Source organism: Atractosteus spatula, chromosome 3 (assembly GCF_055471065.1).
Source record: "Atractosteus spatula isolate fAtrSpa1 chromosome 3, fAtrSpa1.hap1, whole genome shotgun sequence".
NCBI lineage: Eukaryota > Metazoa > Chordata > Actinopteri > Semionotiformes > Lepisosteidae > Atractosteus > Atractosteus spatula.
In genome coordinates this window covers 49171711-49197346 of record NC_142708.1, presented here as the reverse complement: position 1 = coordinate 49197346, position 25636 = coordinate 49171711, and the positions used below count along the sequence as shown (strand labels likewise).

General features: G+C 42.2%; 1 protein-coding gene across 7 annotated transcripts in view; it reads right to left on the bottom strand.

Annotated features, from left to right (window-relative positions):
• Positions 1–3496: 3496 nt before the first annotated feature.
• Positions 3497–25636, bottom strand: part of sec31a (SEC31 homolog A, COPII coat complex component) — a 32822-nt gene continuing 10682 nt past the window's right edge. The window contains exons 10-29 of one of the 7 annotated variants that reach the window (XM_088910008.1): positions 25134–25286; positions 24267–24497; positions 23065–23139; positions 22738–22779; positions 22388–22450; positions 20735–20819; positions 19626–19804; positions 19236–19362; positions 18517–18662; positions 17294–17467; positions 16472–16651; positions 15043–15135; positions 10724–10841; positions 9511–9843; positions 7727–7765; positions 6952–7010; positions 6039–6287; positions 5580–5699; positions 5032–5103; positions 3497–4573 (exon numbers count right to left, since the gene is read on the bottom strand). In XM_088910008.1, coding sequence (XP_088766134.1) covers positions 4394–4573; positions 5032–5103; positions 5580–5699; positions 6039–6287; positions 6952–7010; positions 7727–7765; positions 9511–9843; positions 10724–10841; positions 15043–15135; positions 16472–16651; positions 17294–17467; positions 18517–18662; positions 19236–19362; positions 19626–19804; positions 20735–20819; positions 22388–22450; positions 22738–22779; positions 23065–23139; positions 24267–24497; positions 25134–25286 — 2718 coding nt within the window. In that variant the 3' untranslated portion in view covers positions 3497–4393. The remainder of the gene's footprint in view (positions 4574–5031; positions 5104–5579; positions 5700–6038; positions 6288–6951; positions 7011–7726; positions 7766–9510; positions 9844–10723; positions 10842–15042; positions 15136–16471; positions 16652–17293; positions 17468–18516; positions 18663–19235; positions 19363–19625; positions 19805–20734; positions 20820–22387; positions 22451–22737; positions 22780–23064; positions 23140–24266; positions 24498–25133; positions 25287–25636) is intronic. The other 6 variants (XM_088910009.1, XM_088910011.1, XM_088910010.1 and 3 more) reach the window with 6 other exon arrangements.

The window sequence follows — 25636 nt, the reverse complement described above, 5'->3', positions numbered from 1 at the left end:
AATCACACGCCGCAGTTCTGGTGCTTTAAAGAGAAAGCAGTTCTGATGTCAAAGGGGGCCTTATGATATATATATATATTTCTGGACAGCTTAGTTCATCTGCTTTGCATACATTTAAATGGCCCTCTGATGGATCTGTCGAGGCAGAGTCAGACATGGCGTTAAACAAACTGAAGGCAACAGTGATGTACAGTTGAAAAAGCATCACAGAGCATCGCCCCAGTTTTAGATTAACTCTGAGGAAGACACGTCAACTCTATTTACATGGAATGGCAAGCCAGTTACGGGACTTATTGTTATTTTATTTACAAAATACTATTCTAATACTCCTAATAGAGGACTATGAGCTTACAATGCAAAACAGTTTCCTTGCAAAGCATTACAGCAAACCCAGCACTGCTGCAGTCACAGGAAATGGGGCTGGAAGTGATCCATGTTCAAACTGTTTCAGAAAACTCAATACAAAGAGAAAGTACTGGAATGTGACTGTGTCACCCCCTTTCATGCTACCACTCCAGTGTACAGTGTAGCGTATCAGTCGATTTCCAAATGCTTCAGAATGTCAACCACACTAAAAGACAGGCACATAATAAGCACTGGGGGGTAGCTAAACAAAAGAAAAATGGTTATATTATCTGAAGACACTATCTGAAGGTCCTGGGCTGGGTGCCTTCAGTATGATTTCTGTATACTCTCCCCCTGGTCACCCTGGCATTCTCCAGGTTCTCTGGATTCCTCCCACAGTCAAAAGTCTTGAGATAAATTGTTCCCTGTATAAGGAGTGGTGTTTCTCACCTTGTGTCCGTTGTCCTTCCGGTTAGGGTCGGGCCTAACCGAGATCTTGTGTTTGACTAAGGGGTTACTGTACAAAGATAGATATATTAAGGGCATGGTGGTTTAGCACTGCTGTCTCACAATGCTGAGGCCCTGGGTTCAATTCCCAGGGGTGCTACCTGCATGGAGTTTGCATGTTCTCCCCGTGTTCATGTGTGTTTCAGCCCACAGTCCAAAGACATACCGGTAGGTTAATTGACTTCTGAAAGAAGTGGCCCTGGTGTGAGTATGAGCATGTGTGTGTCTGTGGGTGCCCTGCAATGAACTGGTTTCCCACCCAGGATGTATCCTGCCTTGTGCCCATCGCTTGCCAACATAGGCTCAGGCTCCCCTGCGACCCTGTACTGGATAAAGTGGTTAGAAAATTGATGTTTTTCCGCCCTATAGATGGTTCCACTCGGAACTTTTCAAAGCGGATTGGTCTAATATGTTAATATTTGTTAAAGATGAAAACAAATCCTGCAGTTTAAACCGCGATGACGCTGTCTAGGACTACACTTCTTGCAGGTGGCCGGTTGTTACAGTCCGCCAAATTAAGCAACAGGTGCGCTTTTAACCTACGTGCACCAGCAACATCACCAGTATAATTTCAAATCTGCATTATACTATTGCGCAAACAGCATTAAATAAATCAACATTTATATATACACATGACCACATGCATGTACCTGACTACTAACAATGTTAGATACTGTTATTTTCTTATATATTGTAGCAAATATTTAATGGCTTTCCCGCCTGAACTGATCTACTTCTGGGAACACATTTGTTTCAGCATTGACCTAGATTACAGTGGAAACTGTTTCATCTTTGGGACAACCCATTTATCGCGTTTTCTAAAAGGAGGATGAAGCAACAAAAAAAACCCACATCGAGCCTTTATTTAAAAATTCACGCATTCGGTTATTTAAATTGCTAAAGACAAATCGTGCTGTCGGCATTTTCACTACGTCGATCATTTTTTTTAAAGAACACCGCTCCCCTGCAAGAAGCTAAGGAATGGACGAGCCGCATCGCAATCCTGCTGGATGGTATAATAAAAGCTTATTGAAAAACCGCTTTTGTGAACTTGTTTTCCCAGCTGACACGCACTGTCCGAGTCAGCTGCTGCTATTGTGTACTTAAATGCTGTTGAAAGCCTCCCGTGTACCCACTTACTGCCTCCCACTTGCACCACGACAGGGTTTCATTATTTTCCAGTTATAAAGCGATCGGGGAGGAGGCGCCTTTCCCAATTATATTCAGATTAGACACATCAATATGTTTGGAGCACGCTGCAGTACTAAGAGACCGATTAATGTTTAGATCACGATACATGCCAATTAAAAAAAGCATGTGCTGTCAGACATTTGTTGTTTCCTCACCGATGCCTCCGAAGACATACTCCGCCGTACACCCACTTCTAAATGAAACGCGCTGTAGCAGAGGTTCGGTAAATAACTTTATAGAAGTGTAAGTGTTCAGAATTCGCAATTCTCTCCCCGAATTTATTTTATGTTCACATTACAATCAATGCATCTTCAATAAAGAAAATATTCTGAAATGCAAATTCATGGTAAAGTGAACCGTTTAAATTGTAACATCAAAATAAAGGTATTACGAAATGTACAGGTTATTTACTGTTAATTTAATACTGTACCGAACAAGCAGTGTAAATAAATGGAAAAACATCCTAAAAAAATTCAGGTTGCTCCATCTTGGGGAACATGGAAGGATTTACTGGTGTATGGATTCCCCCATACTTGAAAGTGTTAACTCCAGTGTACAGACTATCAATTAAAATCTACTAGTCAAGGTCATGAGAGAATATGAATGCAAATGTTTATATGAGATTTGTATATTAAGTGTGATTTAGCTACTCCAAAAAGTTTAGTTTGCACAGTCTTAATGTAAGGGGAGTAGTACAGATTGCATTTCGTGTGTTTATTCTGTCTGTTCAGGCATCACACACTAAGAAAACCCCTAAAAATATTCTGTTATTTCAGACAAAACACGTTTGTTAGCAGAGGAGGGATAGTGAGACAACATGCACAGATATCACACTATATACAGGATAAATGCTTGGGTACTGTATATGCACAGCTTTAGCCGTTTGGGAGGAAAGCCTTTTGTAGTTAAAAGGGTAGCTTAACATAATGCATCCATACCTGACAGTAGGCGAAACAAACTAACCTCTGGTATCACCTCTAGATCACCTCTAGTCTCAGAACAACTCCATCGGCGCTAAGGGAACCTGCAGCCCAGTTATGTCACTTTACAGGCTTGTCCAAGATGCCAGGCTGCATGCACTTGGCTTTGTGAACACTCTGCAGCCTGGCACATGGTTATTTGGTTATGGACCTACCAAAGAACAGTTAGGTTAAAAGGGACCAGGCTGACAGTCTACAGTTTGGACAAATGTCTAGAAGAATGCATCTGCCAGATTTCCTCAGAATGTTTCTGGAAGATTGTTGTAGCTTGGCAGCGTTGGTTATACCCGTAGTTCATCTTACTAATAATACTCACCTTGTATTTATCACCTTGTTCCACACATTACAGAATAATTACACATTACTAAACAGGATGCAAGGAAGTTGTTGTTGTTGTGGTGTTTTAGCTTGGAGAGGGGAGCACGATTTTTTCTTGTGTGGGTGGACTTAAAGGAAGAGAATAGGACTATAAACCTTTTTCTGGTTTTATTTAATTTATTACATGTTCCATTTGTAACAGAAGGGTGGGTTGAGCTATAGTGGAGGAAAGGCAAAGGTTTTTAAGGACCCTGATTAGTACTGGATAGGGAACATGAGGAACCCAGTGGTTCACATCGTGTTTTGTGCGACACTTTGTTAGAATTTCTAAGAAGGACTTAATGAACTTTGGTATTTCAAAGCAATATGGAATATTACCAAATCCCAGCTCCCAAACAGACTGATAAGCACTGTTTCGTAGGGTTTTTGGCATCAATAAAAAAAATCCCACATTTAAATAAATACTATTTATTTAAAATATTGCATGGTGTTGGTTTTAAGGTTTCATTTGCCTCACTTGTAATGAAATACAAATGCAAAATCTAGGGCACTTACAACTTAAGTTTAACAATTAAAAAATGAGATAGGCAGCATTTCCAAACAACGGCCTCCGCCTGAAGAACACAGGATGAAATGAATCAACCAACTAAAGGTGGCACAACATAGTCCAATAGCTCTGTGCTCCTTTACAACCCGTCACTCAGCTGACCAGGTCATACAGACTTCGGTTATGTCTCCAGCATCTCATTTACAATCGAGCTCGAAAAGCATGCATTTTTTAACAATACTGTTCAGATTTAAAATCATTGTCGAAAAAGGTAAAAAACAAAAAAAAAAATCGAAAAGCACCAATTGCACTCTGCTCTTAATTTCATGATTACATATTAAAACAATGCTCAGAAGTCTTTTAATGGGAATCCCTAAGTCTTAGCATCAACCCAGTAGGGATAAGATGTAAAATACCATGCTATTTGGTCCTATTTCTTCTTGCATGTTACAGTAGTAATGATACTGATGGCTTATGTTCATTATCATCGAGAGGACTGTGCTAGCTAGACCCCTAATTTGTTAGCCTGTGTCAGAATTACTTTCAGCACAGGCATGAAAGCCGAGGTCTCGCTGAAGTTGCTGTTACTGACGATGTGAGTGTGGATGTTCAGTCCATCCATGTAACAGCGAGATTCGATACTCCGGGCGATGTTGTGTAAACCACCAATAATAGCTGGGGACAGCTGCAGAATTAAAAAAAAAAAACATACCATAAAATAACTGCAGTTACACAAAATAATCCATCCAAACACTTCACTTTGGTTATTGTCAAGTAAACTAAAAAAAATAATCAGTGAAAACCATCTCACTTATTTTATGGTTTCACCTAAAATAACCAAATGCGAAAGCATTTGCAAAAAAAAAACAAGTTTCAAATACTTTCAGTAGCCAATAAATGAATCTTTGCTTATGTAACGAGTCTCCTGATCATTTCTCACCAAGTATTTTAATTGAACCTTGGATGGCAACAGTCACATACAGCTAAGACCTCTGCAACACCAAACTAAAAAAATACATTAGTGCAAGGAACTCAAACATGTAACAATCACGGTTTTCTATCATGCTGTAAGAATCGATCAGGTGTCAGAATTACAGAGGGGAGTGAGCAGGTCATTTCCCTAGAGACAAACAGGACACTTACCGTCTGGTCCCGAAGTTTGTCATAAAGGGACTCAAGCCGTTTGTTTGCGTCATCTAGCTTTCTCTTGGTTTGCTGCAACGGGAGTTTTAGTACAAGAGATGTATTTTTTTTTTCAAAAAAAGGCATAACTTACAGTAATCTCCCTTGAGTTCTCGGTCTAATCGATACTTTAATTATTAAATAAAGGAAAGTAATGGAAGAGTATGCTTGCCAGTGCTCTTCAGCAGACAGTGGTTTAAAAAGTAAAACATTATTTACAGCCATATAAAGTACCTTCATACAGAGAAATCCACATGAGAAATGTGGGGGTTAATACACGGATAAGGCAGGCGTTAGTTCCTGCTTTCGAAAGACTTTGATTATACTGGTCACTTTTTTTACATAAAACTGCAATGTTTATATTCTTCTTATACTTATCTTACAACTCAAGCAGGGCCTAAAGGATTATTGTATTGTTATTGCAATTATTATTTGCAAGCTTCTTATTTGTGTGGGCATGTCCCATTAAGTTGGGAAAGTTGGCTTTTTTAGAACACAAGATGACTTACTGGATCTGTGGCTGCAGTCATACACTTTTGGATCAGTCCTTCAAAGATCGTCTTCAAGATAAGATGCTCATCAGGAATAGGCTTTTTGGTAATTTTCTCAGCAGACAAAGATTGCACCGGCTTTACAAAACGCAAGAGAAAGAAAATTAAAAAGGTGTTAAATAACATTAACGGGAAAGCTCGCTTACAAACTGGAAGTTTTCTTCGGTCAGTTGTTGGTTCAGATGTACTCAAATATAAAATGCAATGCTCATACTTAGGTCATTCTTGCACCTGCTTTGTCTGAATAATTAACTGGCTATGTCAAATGGTTCCAACAGGAATCGTGACTCGTTGTAGTGCTGGTTGAACCCACAGATCATGGGAATTCCCAATGGAACAGCACTGAGGGGTCCTGGCAGATGCTAGACTAACCCGCATGTCAGGGAGAAGTGTCACCGAGAAGCCTTGCGTCATTACCTGTATGACATCTCCAATCGGGGCCCCTGGAGGTCCCTCCATGCTAAGCCGGGGGGCAGGGGGCTGTTGGGGTGGCTGGGGAAGGGGCTGCTGCAGACCAGAATAGGGAGGCTGCATCCCTGGCTGGCCTGCAGGGACCTGCTGTGGCTGGAACGCAGGTGCATGAGAGGGAGGCTGGGCCTGGGAGTCTCCCATAGGGCTCATGATAGGTGCGGTGATGGGAGCTGGAGGAGTGTAGTGGTCTGGCACCTGCAACACGGAATGCAAATCAGTTTGGGAAAGAAGGCCCGTTCCTGCATTGCCCTACCGAGACATTACGTGAAAGAAACAAGAAAGGGGAGGACCAGATATCGGTGATGCAGATATTGTCAATCCCGGATGTAAAAAAATACTCTCAAAAGTGTTGCAAAGCTGGGATGAGGCAAGTAATGTTTTGGGGCGGTGAGGCTTTAATCAATTGATGGTGGAGAAATGGTACCTAGGAGTGTTTTAGTTATTCTCAATGACATGGTAGAAGTAGCTGGATCTAGCAGACTCCATTGCAGCCCTGTATTCAAACAAGTACTCCGTCCATTACTGTAGATGTACACTCAAGTCAGAAAGACACCAGTGTTCTAGTTTGCGGAAGACAGGCTTCATCGCATGCCTTCTGTCCATTCAGCAAGAGGCAGGTTTTGTGGATAATGGCACGATTTGTTGAAGACTACAAAAGCACTTAGTTCATGCAGCTACACAGAAAAAGTTCTGACTTATCATTTCTGCTAGTCTGAAGGAGGCAACACTGGGTTGGCATACTAATTGTGTTGATTTAATCAGTAATGTCCCTAAGGAATCTTTGCTAGCCAAATCAAAGAAAAATAAGTGTCTGAGAGCCAAACGTTTAGGAGGTAGCCTAAGAAAAAAAAATGTGCACCTTCTTCTTCTTTGGCACCCGGGACAGGCTGGGTGGATCATTCCATCCATTCTGTGGTCCTGAGGAAAGAGGATAATGAAATCACTTTCATTTCATTGAAAGGAGACGTGGACTTCCTAGCAAACCCAACAACTTGAACGTGAGAGCTGGCCTCCATTACAAACTAACACCTGTTTCACTGAAACTGGGGCTTAAGGAAACAGCTGCCATTTTTACCCATTTTAAGTGTCTGGAGATGCTGAACAGGGGAATGAGTTTGTCTGTCATTATCCTGTCTCTGACAAAACGTTAATCACAGCCCATGACTGGTCAGATCTACAGTTTAATAGCTGACCTAGATATTTCTCCACTTGAAGCAGTGATAACTCATCAGACACTAATGATCACCGCTTTGAAATATGTGGGTCAACCACTACACTGTGGATTATTTTTGTTTAATCCCAAAACCGATATTTATTTGCCTAGTCTTTTTACAGCTCCAGCAGTGATACTTCAAAAATGAAGACTTTGCTTGGATGCCAATATAATACAGTACATAGAATGCAGAATTTAGATCTTTAATTTTTTTTCTACTAAATATCTGCTAGTTCAATTACAGAAGATAGCAGTGAGAATTTAAAGCAATCATCATGCCACAAAATAAGGGAGTACTTTTAAAATTATGTCCATGTTTGATTAGTGATTTTGCCACCCGATCTACTCATTCTCAAGAGATCAAAATAAATCAATATGAATTGCAAGGATGATTTCAGTAATATTCCTCCTTCCAATTCACCTTCAGGATAACAGCTAGTGTCAGGATCATTTCCTCCTCCTGTAAATAAAATCATATTAAACACAGATTCGAGAAAGATCCTAGATTCTAAGTTATAAAACTCCATTGAATCCCTTTTGGTAGTGTGCAGAAGAGGACAGTGCAGACTGCAGAAATGTTAAGATAACACTATGTCAGTGATAGGAAGTGGACTAAACAAGTTCCCATGGCAGCTCCCAATTCAGCCATGGATTACTCCAGGTTTCCTTCCCTAACTTGTTAGTGACCATTTAAAAGTAGAGCACCCATTGTACTTTTGTTCTTTGTGTTTTGACGTGGCAACTGTCAAATTTCTTATCAAAATACAAGAGCCAGTACGCGATAACTCGATCAAAAGACTGACCAGTCCAAAAGCAGTGTTACTACAAGTAACTTCTGAACAGTGACGCAAAGTGTTGAGGGAGTTGGAAACAAGGTACTCAGCCATTTTGTTAAAGTCGATACCCTGTCTTCTTTCAAGAAACAGCTCAAGGAGACCCTTGTATCCGTTAGTTACTCACGACCATGTGGGCTAGATAAGATGTATGGCTTCCTTTCATTGGCATTTCTTCTTATGCTGCTGTATGACGTTCATCAAGCCGATTTAGTTTGTTTTAGATACTAGTCACCTTCCATTTTGACATTATACTGGTTTTATATTTGATCAATTTCAAGAACAGTCAGAATGTGTATTTTTGAGAGTATCTTTCTCAAATGTAGAAATCAACTGAAAGGCGGAGAGCTGCAGAGATTTAAACTACATTGTGTTCTTATAGTTTAAGAAATACTGCTAGTCTGCAGATATACATAACACAAGGCAAAATATCTTCATTAGCAAAATGAATAGCTGCCATAAACATATTTATAGGATTTACTGTAAACACTAATAGCGAACAGCTGCAAACAGAAATAAACCTAAAATTGAATTAATTCCTTGAATTCACACAAAGATAAAATGGTGTAAAGAATCCAATCTTGGATACACCACTATTCCTTAGGCTGCTCACACCACAGCATAATAAATAATAAATCACTGAAGGAAATGGTCAGTCACGCTAAAAGGAAATATTCTCACACAGACACTGAACACCCGTTCTCAAAAACATTTTGCTTGACTAGCACAGCTCGCTCTTTTCTCAAGCAGCAAAGAAGGGCAGAGGATTACTGTAATACAAATACAAAGGATACCCTGACAAATAAAAAATCCCTCAGCGCTGACGTTTCTAACAGGGAAAGCCTTCTTTCACGGAAAGTGTCTAATGCTTGGTTTGCATTTTTATACCAACAAAGAGTTTCTCAACACTTTTTTGGGCAGTATCTCCCAAAAGCCCCAACACAGAACCAGATGAGTTTATCTGAACAGTTTCCCAGGTATCAGAAGACTACAGGGGGGTTTGTTGCTGCATATCAGATTGGAAGGGAGATTCAATGGACAATGAAGGATAAATGGTTTTGTCATGTTCGACATCCTCGATGGAGTTGTTTTTCAATTGCCCTGGGAACACATAATTCAGTAACTAAGCCTGTCGACTGTAGGCCTCAAACCTCCTCAGACAAGAACTCCACTCTCTCAAGTCAATCTTCCTTAAAGACTGAAATAAAAGGTAAGCTTGTTTACTCCGTTACTTTTTGAAGCAAAACAGCAACACCTACAAATTTCTATTCCTGAAGGCTTCAGGAAAAGAGGGGGCGACGAGAAAACGAGCACATCGAGTGAAGACCCGTACTCCGCGAGGCGGGCGGCTCGCTTGGGGCAGGGAGAGTACCTGTGGTTCCTGCCGGTGGAGGCGGTGCGTAGGAGGAGGCCGGAGCCCCTGGCCCTCCATGCTGGAAGGAGGCTCCGGAAGACAGGGGAGGAGGGGGGGGGGAGAAGGTTGAGGCAGGAGGGAGGGAGCCCCCCGAGGAGCCTTGCGGCTGCCCAGGAAACTGGGTCCCCGCACAGGCGGGTGGCAGGGGGTGAGAGGGAGCTGGGTGCATGTAGCGAGTTGGATAGGGAGCAGAGGATGAAGAGGATGGAGGAGGAGGAGGAGTATGTTGGTGAGGCTGATAGATTGTTGGTCCCCCCACTCCGGGAGAGTACTCCTGGGCTTGGGGGTAAGCTACATTGGTAGAAAAAAAGACATGCAGCTGTTAGTACAGTGTCTTGTTAGGACCTTGTCTAGCTTGTCTTGACAAGGGGAGTCCACATGCAAAAATGGGTTAGATTCTGGCAGACAGATCAACGTTCGAGAGGTAATATTTAGTCATGCTGGCACTGGAAATGCAGCTCTAATGCTAAGTTAAAAACAGGCGTTGAAAGACAGTGCAAGTTTGCATGTTACAATGGCACACAAATTATTTTCTTTTATAGAGATATAGACATAAGACCAATGCCCTGGTTGGTGAAAGGAAACAATCTTTTAAAGTTTTGGATCCTCATTTAAATCACACAAACCTCTCTGTATTTGAAAACTGGGACATTTAAGGATAAAAGCAAGGTTTTTCACAATTACAAAGTATCACAATTTCCGTGCCGAATCTCTTACTTACTTATAAAAATGCTGCCAGATATTCAGCATAAAAGAGTGTGTCCCTTCCTGTGAATCGCAGGTTCTGCCTGAATTTGGTTCTTAAGGCCTTATGGCAACAACAGAGTTAAGATGGAGCCCATGAAATTCTCCTATTTTTGCAGTAAAACAGCCTTTGAATTTGTGAGACTGGGGCTCAGCGAACAACCACTATAAAGTATATGCCACAGTAGAATCAACCCGGAAATGAAAAAAAAAAACTATTAAACATACAAATGACAATACTGGGTCTGTATAGTGCTCATAACTAAAGATGGACAACTTTTCCTGCTCCTGTAACTGTCACACAGGTGGAGCTCTCCTTTAGGGTAACTTTGGGTGATGCAGAAGCCCATGCTGTAACGCAATGCATTCTTTTCCTAACTGCAGCAGATTCCCTATGCTATCCAGGTCAGCTGTGTGAGATGCTTACTCTGAGGGTATCCCTGTTGCGTGTTGGTCTGTGGGTACATGTACCCAGGAGCAGCTGAAGAAGGGATACTGGGGTTGGCCATGCTCTGCATCACGAAGCCAGGAGGCGGTGGCTCAGCCTGGGGGGAAGACAGAGACAGGAAATCTCACTGACGGACACGCACGAACAGCATAATTCAGTTCGAGAGTCCCGACATTTGTTGACATGTACTTCAATGCACTACCATAAAGAATAACAAGTTCTTTTTTCCCCATAGACAGGGCAAATACAGCATTTCACTCAAAATATTTACAGAGCCCTTTCTCTGACAGTCTTTACGAACAGCTATGTCACTGTTTCTCAGCTGGTAATTTGTGAGAGATTAAAGATGTGACTCACAAAGTGAGTTTAGTTCTGAAAAACATGCACTTAATCACATATAGATGTCAATAACTGCAAAGAAAATTAGCTACCCAGTCAAGCTTACTCACCTTCACTGATTATTTTATTACTAGTGTATGTTTAGGATAGTATTGGTATGTATTGGCGGATGCTGTCCATTTTTTGGCTTTATGTAGTATATTTGTATTGCATGTCTCTTAGTTGCATTAAATTACAAACCAAATTGTATGCAGACAGTTAATATGGCAGATACCCAAGCCTCTTTCAAGAAATGGCTGACAGAGATTTGCAAATTAATCAGCTTTCAACTGCCAAACAGGCTAAGATGGAGTGTGTGGTCCTCCTTGTGCTTTTAACTTTTAAAAAAAGTAAAAACAAACTTACTTGAAACAACCACAGCTGCTACAAATACAAGACAGAAAAACTATCTTAAAGCAGGTCATGGGCTGTAACGCAGGAGGCATTTCTTCATGTAAGATTACAACTTATTTTGTCTTAATGTGTGCTATGTACATTTAGAGATCCCATCTTCCACATTTGCAATTTGTGCCATGTTTTGCTTTGAATTTAAAAACAAAAACAAGTTATATATCAGACCGTACTCAGGTCTGTAAACCAGAGAAGAATATCACTCAACTCTTTACTTTACTTTGTGCATACACAATGTACAGAAAAAAAAAGAATTTAACAAATACTCAGAATCCTTCAATTTCTAAAAAATTCAGGCTGCTATTTAATCTTTATACTGTATTCAGTAGAAACCAGCTGTAACCCAGCAGGGTTGTCAGAGCAACATGCTGGAATGATAATTATCACGTTTGATGATTGGCCACAAAACAAAGCAGGGTATTTGGCATGATATACTTATAAAAAAAAGAAATAGTAATTTCCTTCTTTAAATTACCTCACTTCAGAAGCAGATTATAAAACTGTTCAACAGAATTGAGCCTTCAGATGAAAATGTTCAGCTCCTGGGTTTATTCTAGATCCATGCACACAGTACCTACAACCACTGCATCCTATAAATTGGCAGTGAGCTGGAGACCAATGCAGTAGTCATGGGAGTCACACTGGGATGCCAGCTCAAAGGATACACACACAGGCATTTAGGGACAATTGACCACTTGACCCAGATAAGCACATCTTTTGAGGAAACTCAAGCATCTAGAGAAAACCATGCAAACATAGGGAGAACATTTGGACTTGACATTGAAGGTAACCCAGTCCAGAATTGAACCCAGGACCCATTTGGGTTTAGTTCTGGAATCACTGCTCTAAACGTGCGTACTCATTTCCCTCTAAAAGTGCTACAGGGTTAGCAACCGCTCAATACATTGCACTGATAGAACAGCAGTACCATATAGCTCCCATCACAAATATCCCATTACAAAGAGGAACGCTACAAAATGTATCCCTAGCAATTCCAAGGCTCATGGATTTCATAGAGATTATTGCTATAAATGATAAATTTAAAGGTCTGAAGGGATTTGCACAGCCATCAGTACAACACAGAGGTACTTTGGTGGGGTATTTTCACTTTTACTGTAGAACATATATAAATACCAAAGTTTAGTCAACTGTCAGATAGGGAATATTCCAATTTCTATCTCCAAAACTGTATTCAAACTTCACAAACCTGGGCGAATGCTGAAAGGGCTCATTGAGAATGAGAAAAAAAAAACAATCAGAAAGAGAATGTTCAAATACGAACGTCAATCCAGAATCCTTTGCAACATTGCTGCACTGTAATTTAAACTGCAATGGTGTATTTTCCCCCACAATACCACAAACTTCACAGCTGATCTCTACATCTGCTGCCGCACTCCTGAAGTGCTACAGTGTTGTAGCGGCGAGGCTTAATAATAAGGCAGAATTAAGTGTTTCTGAGCTTCCCAAATGAGGCCCCATTTCTCTGTTCATCTCTGTGGTGCAGCCACAGAGAAACTATTCATGCAAGATGATTTAAGGTTTCCTAGGACAGCTCCCAAAGGGGGATGCACTTAGCTAAGTCTGGCTATCACGATCAATGGTCATCCACTGGCGCCTATCAGTCTAGGGAGTGCCGGATGGACATCTGGACTGCATTACTAAGTGTCAGGACTAAGTGACTCATATCTCACCTTGATCAACCAATCAGGGACTGGTAGGGCTGAGTAACCCACGTGGGACTCTGATGCCCATGGAACTTTCAGCCAATCAACAAGCTGAAGTTCCTCCAGGTAAAAACAGGCAACACAGGCCTGGAGATTCAGATTCAACAAGATTCAGAGATTCAACAAGATTAAGATTCAACAAGATTCAGATTCGGGAGATTCAGTAAGATTCTGGAGAGGATTCTGTGGACTGTTCTAAAGGGAATTCAAAGGAGAATTCCAGGGCAGGACGGCCCAGGAGCAGAAGGCTCCCAAGGGCAGGACAATCACGCAGCGCGCCTCCTGACCATCCCGAGACTCAGCCCGGACAACCACGGAACGGCCAGTGTGTCCGAGTGCCAGAACTTTCCTTTGTTCTAAGAGTCTAGAGTGGAGGTTGCCAGAGAGTAACCAGCAGCAGGCCTCGTGGACAGGTCAGAACTGTGGACAGCTGAATCACTATTCAGAACTAGCTCTTCATCAGGAACGAACCGGTCCTCTTCCTGACTTGCTGGGATCCACAGTCATCTTTTCTCCTGTGCACAAACTTTGCTAGTTAAAGCCAACACTAACTAGCCGGTCAGTGAGCATCAGCAGCGCACCGTCGCAAGCCGCACAGCACAGCCTGGCACGGAGCCAGAGAGCGCGGATTGGACAGCAACAAGCCTGCAGCTGATTGTTTGTGCCTGCAGGAGATCTGAATCCCCAGAAATTGGATGAGTATTCAACTTCAATGCATTACAGCTCGAGAATTCAATTGTTATCCCAACCAGTTGATATCAATTTAATTCCTAAGAGTTATGTACTTGTTTTGAGTATCTAATGTAGAAGTTATAACCAAGTTCATTTACGAAACGGTCTTAATGAATGATATACTGAACGTATGTCCTCTTGATATGTGTAACACTTCGTAACTGATTGAATATATATCTTTTGTATTCTGATAACCCTCTCGATAAGATCTGTTAGGTTTAAGGCATACTCTATGTATTAATAAATGTATCCTCGTGTATTAGTACCTGTGTGTGTGCGTTGTTTGAGTTATATCGCATGGTTGGATTCTAAAGCCATAAAAAGAATCAACTTTGTGATTTACTGCTACAATTGAAAATTGTCTCAGTAAATGCCCAAACCCTACAGAACTGGTGCCTTCAGAGAGCCACTATGATTACATATTTGGCGTCCCTGAACGGCTATGAAACACTACAGTGTGTAAACTGACCCAGACCTATATACCGGATACAGCACTGGAGTGGAGAGATTTGGGTTATAGAAGAAGGGGTATCCTGGATGGCAATGGAAGCCTCTTCTTTATTGTCACAGAGGTGATTTTAATTTCTTTCTCTGCTGCACAATTTCAGAAACATACCACATCAGCAAGGGACAATGATGCCATGTCATGTAAAACAGCAGCTCTCACTTGTCTAAGTGTCTAAATCGCAGGAATGAGGAACTTCTCTTACCCAATGATACTGATTTAAATAAATAAAAATAAACAATTGTATGGTACTGCAAGTGGAAAGCACTTCATCAATGGCCGTCGCCAAAGATACGTGCAGCTTCCAAATTTGACATATGCCTGGAATGGCAAAAGCGTCACATTTTCCAAAATGACATGCAAGAGATCAGCAAATCAAACAGGAATAGTAAAGTAACCTGGAATATGAGAGAGTAAAAACACACTAGAGGTGGCTGCTAAGACAGCAGGTCACTCTTTTTGCAGGTGTGTTTCCTCATTCGCAGGCTCCTGGGGCCGAGCTCTGTTGCTGGTGTGGTGTGTGCGAGGTGAGGAATAGAGGTCTATACCTGAGTGCCTGAGGCAGAAGCTACCGGTGGGATACTTGGAAGAGCAGTGGGAGTTTGGTTACTCCAGGAAGTGACAGTAGATGGAGTTCTAACCTGAATTAAACAAAGACAAATACCAATGATGGGACAACAATGATGAGACCAAGAAAGCAACCTGGTAAGAATGAAGCAAGACAAACTAGAAATGCAACAGCTCGATGATTTAATTAAAGCTCCCTATTGATAAGGAAGGAATCCTTTCAGGAGGTTATGAAAAGGAAGGCCTAGAAATTGGGTGTACTATTTGTTCTGGAGAAAAGCTAAAGCCCCCTGTGCCAAAGAACATGTAAAATGCATGTGGCACTAAACACTGATGGTCGAGAAGCTTTGAAACAAACAACTAAAACCCAACCAATACAAACATCGCAGCCCTTCTGCATTTATTTTCACAGGGTCTGTTGTTTCCATACTGTATGTAAAAGTACATACAGAGAAGTGGTAAATGCAAGTATAGTATGCATATGCAGCAAAAAAATCTACACCTAAGACTTGTCACACAACAACACTGGGGTAAATATACCAATATCACCTGAGAAGTGTTGATTAAGCACAAAGTGTACAAAAACAAAATTGCTTAAAATCATGGGCTTCTTAATTGTCAGATAAATTTGATAAAGCCTTAAGATGTGAACTACCCTGAGACAACACAGAGTTTCAGACAATAGTTTCGCCAATGTGCAAAACGATAACATTTTGAGGGGGCTTTCAAGTGCATTATATGAAATACATAAGAGTGTTTCCTTGTGATGAAGCCTCTCTGCCTCCTCTCATTAGCAGCAAACATCAAAACTCTCAAAACAGTGTAACCCTGCCGAGCGAGGGGAGAGGAGAGGAGAGGGCCGGGACCCAAGTGTAACCCTGCCGAGTGAGGGGAGAGGAGAGGAGAGGGCCGGGACCCAAGTGTAACCCTGCTGAGCCAGGGGAGAGGAGAGGGCTGGGACCCCAGTATAACCCTGCCGAGCGAGGGGAGAGGAGAGGAGAGGTGCCGGGACCCCAGTGTATCGCTGCAGAGCGAGGGGAGAGGAGAGGAGAGGGCTGGGACCCCAGTATAACCCTGCCGAGCGAGGGGGGAGGAGAGGAGAGGGCCGGGACCCAAGTGTAACCCTGCCGAGTGAGGGGGGAGGAGAGGAGAGGAGAGGGCCGGGACCCGAGTGTAACCCTGCTGAGCGAGGGGAGAGGAGAGGGCTGGGACCCCAGTATAACCCTGCCGAGCGAGGGGAGAGGAGAGGAGAGGGCCGGGACCCCAGTGTATCGCTGCAGAGCGAGGGGAGAGGAGAGGAGAGGGCTGGGACCCCAGTATAACCCTGCCGAGCGAGGGGGGAGGAGAGGAGAGGGCCGGGACCCCAGTGCAACGCTGCCGAGCGAGGGGGGAGGGTAAGAAGGTTGATACCTGAGTGTAATACTGCTGAGCGAGGGCTGATGCCTGCTGCTGGGCCTGGCCTACAGAGGTGTAGGCCTGTCTGGGTGCTGCTCTCTCCGTGGCCGTGGAGGGGAAGCCCAGGGCTGCCGGCGCTCCAGTATGGGCCCCCTGTGCCCTGTACAGCCTGTCACGCAGCTGCACGACAGCCGCCTGGGAGGAAGAAAGAAGTCAGTACAGGGAAGAGGCAACCCCCCCCCCCCCAAACAACACACACTGACAAGAGGTACCACCTTTACAGAGAAACACCTTAATGACGAGCTGGTCTGTATCTAATATTTCACATACAGCTGCGTCTCCACAAATCTTGTTAATTATTATTTAAAACCCCAAGTCAAATAAATAAGGAACACTTTATGGAAAGAGGTTCTTTTGATCACTTCCCACAGTAAGAGCCCTAAACACAGGCCATAGCTCTCCTGCTCCAGTGTCTCAGCTATGCTCAGACATGATGGAAGGCCCACACCCATTTCACTGGACATTAATTCATCACAGCTGACTTCCTCTTTAAACTTTTTTATTTTCCAAACCCCCCTACACACTATTATTAAAAATGAAATTAATTTAAATCTATTTTATCATTCAGAGAGTCAGCATACATGCGCCTACCCTTGAGGTCAGTGTGACTGCAAATATATGAACAACCCAGCTACTGACTTGTTGGCTACCACCCCCATTCCATCATTACAGAAAACACAAGTTAACTTCCGAGTCCTTCGTTAGGCAGTTCTGGTTACTTTTTACCCACTTACAGTGCAACGAATACCACCCCGCACACACACAGATCTCTGGTACCTGGTCAGTGCTGCTGGGCAGATAAGCAATGGCGGTGGCCAGGCTGCCCTGGGCGGCCAGCAGGCTAGCGTACTGGCTCATCTTCTCCGCCAGCAGAGCGCCCACCGGCGTTGAGCTCTTTCTGCGCGTCGCCTCCACCGCCCGCTGTAGAACCACCACCTTCTCCACCAAGTCCTGCAGGGGGCGACAGGGGGACAGGGGGTAACAGCAGTGCCCCCACCCACTGCCTGGCTCCAAGCCACTGACACCTAACAAGCAGCAGGTGGCACTGCAGAAGCTTTGTGCTCATCCCAAACTGAAGCTGCTGCACCACATTGTGGGTCTCAAACACAAAATCCCGAATCTCACAAATTATCTTCCAAAACATATTTTCATGACGACACCATTTATGATACCACTTAAAATGTAATGATGCCAAATCATTCAAGTTGAGAATCTGATCGGAATTTAATTTCATCTTGCAGAAACCACAGCCAGGGTATCTGTAATTAGACTGTAACATTTTAAAGATATCTCAAACTCAGTTTAGCACTACCCATCCATTATCTGAAGGCCAGTCTTTCCTGGTAATGGTCATGGCTGCCTGGAGCTTTTTCCAGAAGTACAAGGTGCAAGATGGGACTACATTTTGTTTGCTGTTGCTAGACATGCGCACAGACATGAGCAAATTAAAAACTCAAACCGTATCTGGGCCGAGCAAACCCAGCCTGCACTATTTTGTGAGGGCAAGAGGAAACCACAGCACCCAGAGAACACCACATGTGGGCGCAACGAAAGCATGTAAAGTATACATACAAGACATCCCAGACCCAAGAGCTGTGTGGCAGCAGCCTTGATGACCAAGCTACCATACCACCCTTTTTAATACTAATTATTAGGCATTAGCAATAATTATCTGCCAGCAAGAAGTGAGAGTAAAGGAAAACCTGCCGGGTTTAGCTACAAGAAGGTGCTTCAGATCAATTTCCCATCAAATTCAGACAATTCATGCAATCAGAAAAGACAAGCCTCAGATGTACAGGGTAGCAGCTGATTCTTGATTCTTGGATCATCTCCTGGACAACCTGGCTCAAAGCAATTTAATTGGGAGGGTTTTCACTATTTTACTTTGCAGTACAGTAGAGACGATGCCAACCAATGCTTTTTGCCAAGCTTTTGTTGTGGAATTTGAATAAAAACCCTTAGCAGACTGCACAAGAGGGTTTAGTACTTTCCCTACAAACCTGCAAGGAGAGAGGGCTGTTTCCATCTTGTGCTTTGGTCCAGCAGGCAACCAGTTTCTCAACGTTACCAGCACAGATGTAGCACAGGCAAGCTTGCGCCTGGAGCTCCAGGTCCCCATCGTCTTCCAGTCGAGTCCCAAGAAGATCTAGAAAACAGACACGGTAAGATACAACTAGATTCCGGTTATGCAGTAGGAAATGGTGACAGGTTTCTCTTGTCATTAAATCATATTCAGCATAACCCAAGATGATGAAAGTAAACGTGCAGAATCAGAAGTCACTTTACAGACCAAATTATTGCACGTTTTATTTTTGACATTTTTATCGTCTGGCATATTAAACAAAGGTAATGATAGGTAAACCATTTAAAGATTTCCAGAGCTAGATTTTTCAGTGATGGGGGAAATATTTCACTTTGCTGCCTTCTGTACAAAGGTTTAAAACAATGAAACAAAATTAATGACATAACGTTAGCATTACTATGAATAGTTTCTTGTGTTATCAGCACCTCACATGGCATAAAGCATAAGGAAAATTGACTTATCAACACCAAAAGCCCCGTACAGCACCAGCAAACCCTACCGTGCCGAAATTCTACAAGGCTGGTTTGGACTACATTGCAGGAAGCCCATCTCTGGGAAATACACTTGCAGCCAATTCAGTGGCACAGGAGAGGAAGGAATGTCTAAATTTAAAACGGCGAGAGAAGTGCTCCTCACCACACAGGGAGGCAAACTCTTCAGGGCCGGCATACGTCAGCACAGCCGCCAGCGCCTCTCTCCAGTTCTGAAGATCACATGCCTCAACAATCTCCTTCCAGTCCTTCATCACCACTGCGGTGATCAGCTTAATTGGGGGAGGGGGAGAAAAAGCCTTATGGAACTTTTATAAATACTAAAAACAAAAAAAATAAAATCATTGTTAATCGTCAAATGGTTTACTTTTAAAGACTCCATAGTCGAATTCGAAGTATGAGTGAATTATAAGGACTGCTAATTGTTGTTGTGAAAAACAATGGGCTTGTAAATGACTCTTAGCAGACTGTGAAGAACATGGCTAAACAATTCAGAAAAAGAGGAAGCCTTTTGGCTCACTGCTGCTCTTCTCACCCTGGTTATCTTGCTCTGGGTTTTGTCAAAGTACTTCTTCTGTGTCTTTGCCAGAAGCTCCTGACCTCCAGCGATGGCCAGGATGATGGCGTCGGCCATGCGATTGTCATGGAGACAGAGGTCGACAGCCCCCTCGAAGTCTCCGGTGAGCAGGGCCTGGGTGATGAGCCCATCCAGGTCTGCAACAGAAACAAAACACTGGCTAAACAAAAAAGCTCTTGGCAAGGTCTAAAAGCCACAACTACCTCAATCTTTACACACACCTAAGCTTGAAAAATATTCCAAGTTCCTAGGTACTTCAGCATTTAATGTGGTTTCTGAAACAGTTTTAATACATATGGGCTTGGAGTCAAACTACACTGATAATGATGCTTGTTTAGGCACACAAATCGATGGGTAAGCAGCAGTGAACTTGTGGAACTGAATAAAGGCTGACAATCAGCCTTTTTACATTGATCTCCCTTAAAGTGCAGCCCAAAAATCAAGAATTGTGGGTTAAAATTAGTGTTGCGCAAAAGTGTGAAGTCAATTAACAAAGCAATGCGCTTTGAAATCTGCACGTGAATTTGCCGACCGCATCTCATCTATGAAATCAAGCAAAAAAAACAGAATAACTTGAAATAACGGTAGGAAAAACAAAACCGAGATGTGCAAAACCAAAAAGGAACTGCAGACTTAAGAAATGAAGTTTAGGGATACTACTTTGTTTTTATTAAAGCTTTGGATGGAAGAATACTTCAGATTTCATTTCACACCAGCCTCCAGAGACTTTTTTGAAGTGCTGTTTTAGAGCTAGTGTTGGACTGTATGCTATTATTTAGAGTAAAGGAAAACAGCTGAGTCAGACTAGAAGTGAAAAAATTGGATAAACACACAGTCCTAATTTATACCTTTTCACTTTACATAACTGTTTAATTGGTATATAAGTTATTGTATACAGGTAAAAAGACCCTCTTGAAAAAGCTCAATTTCTGATTTGCAGAAAAAAAGAGCAAATGTAGTAACACCTTTTTGTCTTTTCTATAAAGATGGGTAGAGATATTATTCAGACCTGTCTTTGGGAATGAATGGTGTGCAATAAATGAAACCCCAGCAGGGCAGCAACTTGCCTTCGCTGACTGAGAGGTTAAATATCTCTTTAGCAGCAGCGGGTCTCTCGTTAAGGACGTCACTTTCTCCATCTTCTTCCTTTCTCTGGGTGACGCAGTAAGGATAGCAAAGAAAGTCATGTGCTTAAAAATCATTTATCATCTGCGTTAGAAAAAAAAAGTGGCCTGACGAAAGCGTCAAAAGTTTCACCTGTGGTCCCTGGTAGCACAGGGTGACCATTGCACAGGATGACTAAATGATAATGTGATCATGAGCTTCAGACTTTACCGCAGCGCAGAAGTATTGTAGCATTTATTGTGACAATGTCAGTTTTTAAAAAAGCAAAATGATCTCCACAAGAAATTTACAAAAAAAACTCTTAGAACTAGTAGTATACTACTTTTATCTCAACCTTTACTGGGAAGTAATGTTTGGAATCTATTTTATTTGAAAGACACATCTGCCTGCTATGCTACTCTTAGTTGTCAGAAAATGGAGTCTCACATTGAAATATGGGACGAACCCAGAAGAAAAAAAAACATAAGGCATGTTTGCTTTGTTCCAGGACACACATACCAAAAGAATAAGAAAAGCTTAAAACACATTTCTCAAAAACTGGAGACAGATGTATGAACTCACAGCTCAAAGAATGATTTATGATTTCTAAGCATAGTACCTGCAGTATACTGTGTATATACCTGTATGCTTTAAAATTCCTCAGAATGTGTCTAAATATTTGCAAATCTTTATATCCAATTTTACTAATATGCAACATTACCCTCAACAGGCTTCAGATTAAGGAAACACACTCTGATCGGTATTGTGCGTTTCAAATAATGAGACAAACAAGGGACCCAAGTTTGACAAGCTATAGCATTAAATTACTCCTAAAGGAAAATGAACAGGTCTATTTTGTTTATACGAAAGGGTGCCCTTCCCAAGCCTCAAGATGCTGCCTTTTGTACCACCAATGCCTGCACACTGTAAAACACTTTTGTTCTCCTACAAAGTGTTGGTAATAAAATTCTGGCAAGCAACTAGTTTTTGCAGTCAAGATACAGGAAACGCAAAAGGGAATTATATTTAAATATTTTATATTTAAAAAATCTAAAGTGTTCTCAAATTAATGGTTGAAAAAAAAATTCACAAACTTCACTGCACGCCCACTGTTACAAGGTGGATGTACATTTCAGTCTGCACAAAACAAACCTAGTCCTTTTCTAAGTCCTAAATCTAAGTCCAAGTTTGCAAGTTCTTTGAAAGAATGGATGCATAAGGTCACCTGCCTGTACACTTCGTCACTGGCATGGACTACTTCTAGTGAAGATCTCATCCTACCCACAATGATCTTTATAGTTGCTCTGAGTTTTGTGTTTTGACAACATGGAAAAGGCTCAGAGTCACACCAAGTATTAGGACTCTTACAAGAACTTTCAGGCCTATCCCACTGTCGTACAGATGCTATTGCCTTTATTATTGGGTTTATAACTGGATTTTATGTCCATCAGTGGCATGTTGAATAGTGGAGCTTAGTACAATGGGCTTCCTCCTTACAGTGAGGTGTGCAAGAGGTTAGCCTCTAACATTCCAAATTATAACCCAACATCAAAGCAGAGAAAAAAGAGAGGCGAGGAACAAGGACTGTGAAGAGCCCAGCCGACCAGTGTGAATACCTCTTCCAAGGGGAGCTCCTCAGCTGCAGGAGAGTCGCCAGAAATGGAGTCTGTCTGCTCAGGCTACACACAGGAAGAGGGCCGGGACAGCCACGAGAAGAGAGACGTACACATTCGTGCAGGATTCGTCATTGCAGGGAGGATTAAAATCATTGCAAGAGCCAAGATGAATGGAATTACACATTGGTTAGGACAAAATTCCACGATTCACAAGTGCACGGTTTCACCAAGAAGTATAAACACATTTGGTAAGAAATCAATGCCTTTCACACAGGTAAGTTTCCAGAATGAAGAAACACCACTAGAAGAAAGAAGAAAGTGAGATTGCACTGCTAAACCTAAATACCTACCTCAGAAGAACTGGTCTCTGTCTTCTGAAGCACTCCAGTGATCTACAAACAGAGGTCAGATGTGAATTGCACTCAAAGAATACAGTAAAGTCACAGAACTGCTACTGGCCAGGACAAAATGTTGAGTCAGCATCTGCACTGCACTGTACTTTGTTGCACTCAGAATAATGTGGCCAAAGACCTAAGAAATATCCTACCCGTACTTCAATTCTTTAAATGCAAGGAAATCACAGCGCAAACTCAGACTAGTAGCCCAAACCATACATCACAATGATTCAATCAAGACCACGAAAGGCACTCTAGTTAAAACAAGAGAATTCACATCACCTTCTGAGCCAAATCCTCTTTCTTGTATCCCAAAAGGTCCAAATATTTGCCACGGGGATTGCTCTCAAAGTTAGCCTGAAAACATAACACCACAAATAAAAAAAAAAGTCTGTTTAGTTCTTGACTCGCTTGGTGAATGTTTCAGATTCAAAAGAAAACACAGCAATGTGCCAATTAAAAAGTCATCAGACTATTCTAATGGTCCTCATACTTTTAGAACACACTTTTGCTTCAAGTGTTCTTATTCTAAATGTTGACATTTAGTGGCTGGAGCAGTGGCACAGCGGTTAGTATTGCTGCTTCACAGCACTGAGGTTCAATGCCAGACCTGGGGTGTGCGGTTTGTATGTTCTCCCTGTGTTCTAATGGAGTTTCCTCCCACGGTACAAAGACATACTAGTAGATTAACCGGCTTCTGTAAAAACTGGCTCTGGTGTGAGTGTGTGTATGTTTGTGTCTGTGTGTGCCCAGCAATGGTCTGCCGTATCCTGACTTGTATCCATTTGTTTGCTGGGTTAACCTCCAGCTTCCCCGTGACTGCTTATAGTGGTTTTGGATAAAGTGGTTAGAAAATGGATGATTGTTGACGTTTATAGAGTTAATTCTCTAAACTATGTACCTATCAAAGTACACTATCCTTTAGCTTGTAGACAAATTTGAGAAAGAACATCAATGCCTGAATAGTCTCTTGTGTGGGACTGGTTCTATACTGAATGTCAGGATTTAAGGTCTAAGAGATACAGAAAACTATACCACAAACAAATGCACATCTAAAGCAGTGCCACCTTTGAACCTGAGGAACTCAAATGTCTAGTAAATCAAATGCAATCCATACATGTTGTAAAACTGTGATTTCAACAGTTCGGTGCATTCTTTTCACTTCTTTTGCCCCATTAACCAACCTGAGAAACAGATTTTGAACCAAAGAAATTGCGGTCTTCTTAATTTTCCCAAGGAAAATATAATGCATGCTAAATAGCACAAGCATGAAACCTTGTCAACTTCAAGGCTTTCAGAAAATTAAAACTATAACTGGAGAAACAAATACATGTGGATTTTCTTTCTCATCTAGGTGACCTAGTAAAGGAAAAGCCTACAAGAATGTCATGACAGCCTTCAGCATAAACATCACCTAAATGTTACCTAAAAGCAACCTGAAAAAATCATTTTCTTTGAGAATCACTTTCCACATTAATACTCACCTTTAAGAAAGACCACACATTCCTCTCAAATTCGTTCTGGGAGGACTCCACTTTGGACTGACAGAAATCCACAAAGCTCCCTGCGGTCATGGCCGACTGAAGCTCGTTAGAGCGCTTCAGGAACACGGTTTCCGTAACGACCTGGCTGACATAGACGCAGTGAGGTACCGGCTGCTGCTGCTGCTGAGGTGCGGCCTTGATGTTTTCAAACATCACAAGCTTGCCTCCAAACTGCAAATAGTGAAATGATGACAGACAAAAAGAAAATAGTTACACTTTTAAAATGTTCTTTGGACATTTTTATATATGTGGTAAGGACTTGGGAGGCAGCCATTAACTATGTACAGGTTTCTGTACCCCTTTTTAAAAAGGAGGCTTTCAAAACACAACAAACGCTTTCAGATACAAAAAGCCACGAATAATTAAAAAATACTTACACCCGAGAAAGGTGATTTTAACCTTAAGCGTTGCCCAGACGCTGGTTGAGATCTGTAACCCAAGAGCTGCAGGTTCTAGTCGTGTCGCCAGTTGACTGGCCAGGATTCCCCTAGCGGGGCTGCACAACTGGCTGCCCGCCACCAAGAATGGGGAGGAAAACGTCAGACAGGGCGCAGTCGGCAACACGGCGCCCCCTGTAGCCCCCTGGGAGCTTGCAGAGCAGAGCTATGTTGCATGTTATGTGTTTAAAAGACAACTGTCTTGAAGGTGGGCTGGTCAGAGGAGTCTGCCCGTGACCTGAATCACCCCCCGCATCGTGTGAGGTTGTGGGGTTTGTAAGCTGAGAGGTAATAACACATATAAATAGTCCAAAAGCGGCAGAGCAGAAGAAAAAAAAGTAAAATAAAAAAACCTAATTAAGAAACTCACCGCAAAAGAGGCTCCCACGGGCCTGCGGATCCACTTTGGTGGTTTCTTCAGTGGCATGACAGTGCTCTGCTGGGGTGTGTGCTGGGGCAGCTGGAGGGGGGGCAGAGCCTGGCCTGTTCCAAATGGGTCCAGATTCCCAAACGAAGAGCTGAGCTGCGTGCAGGAACAAGAACAGCAGCTGTCGCGTTAACGAGGAGTCGTGCATTCCCACTGCATCTCATTGGAATCTGCGCTAACTTCACAACAGCGCAGCCTTTTCCAAAACAGGCTGGTCTAAATAGATATTTAAAGCAAATATAGAGTCTAAAGTTTTAATAATAATTTTGAATAGTTTCACAAAACTTCCTATTTTAGCTTTGCTCTACAAAAACTATCCTTGTTGCAGAAAATGTTTTTTCTGATTATTATTTTCTTGTTTGCCTGTAGACAAATGCAATATATTTTACCCATACAATTGTTAATAAGTGGCTTAATGCATAACGTGTATCTGCATGTGATCAAAG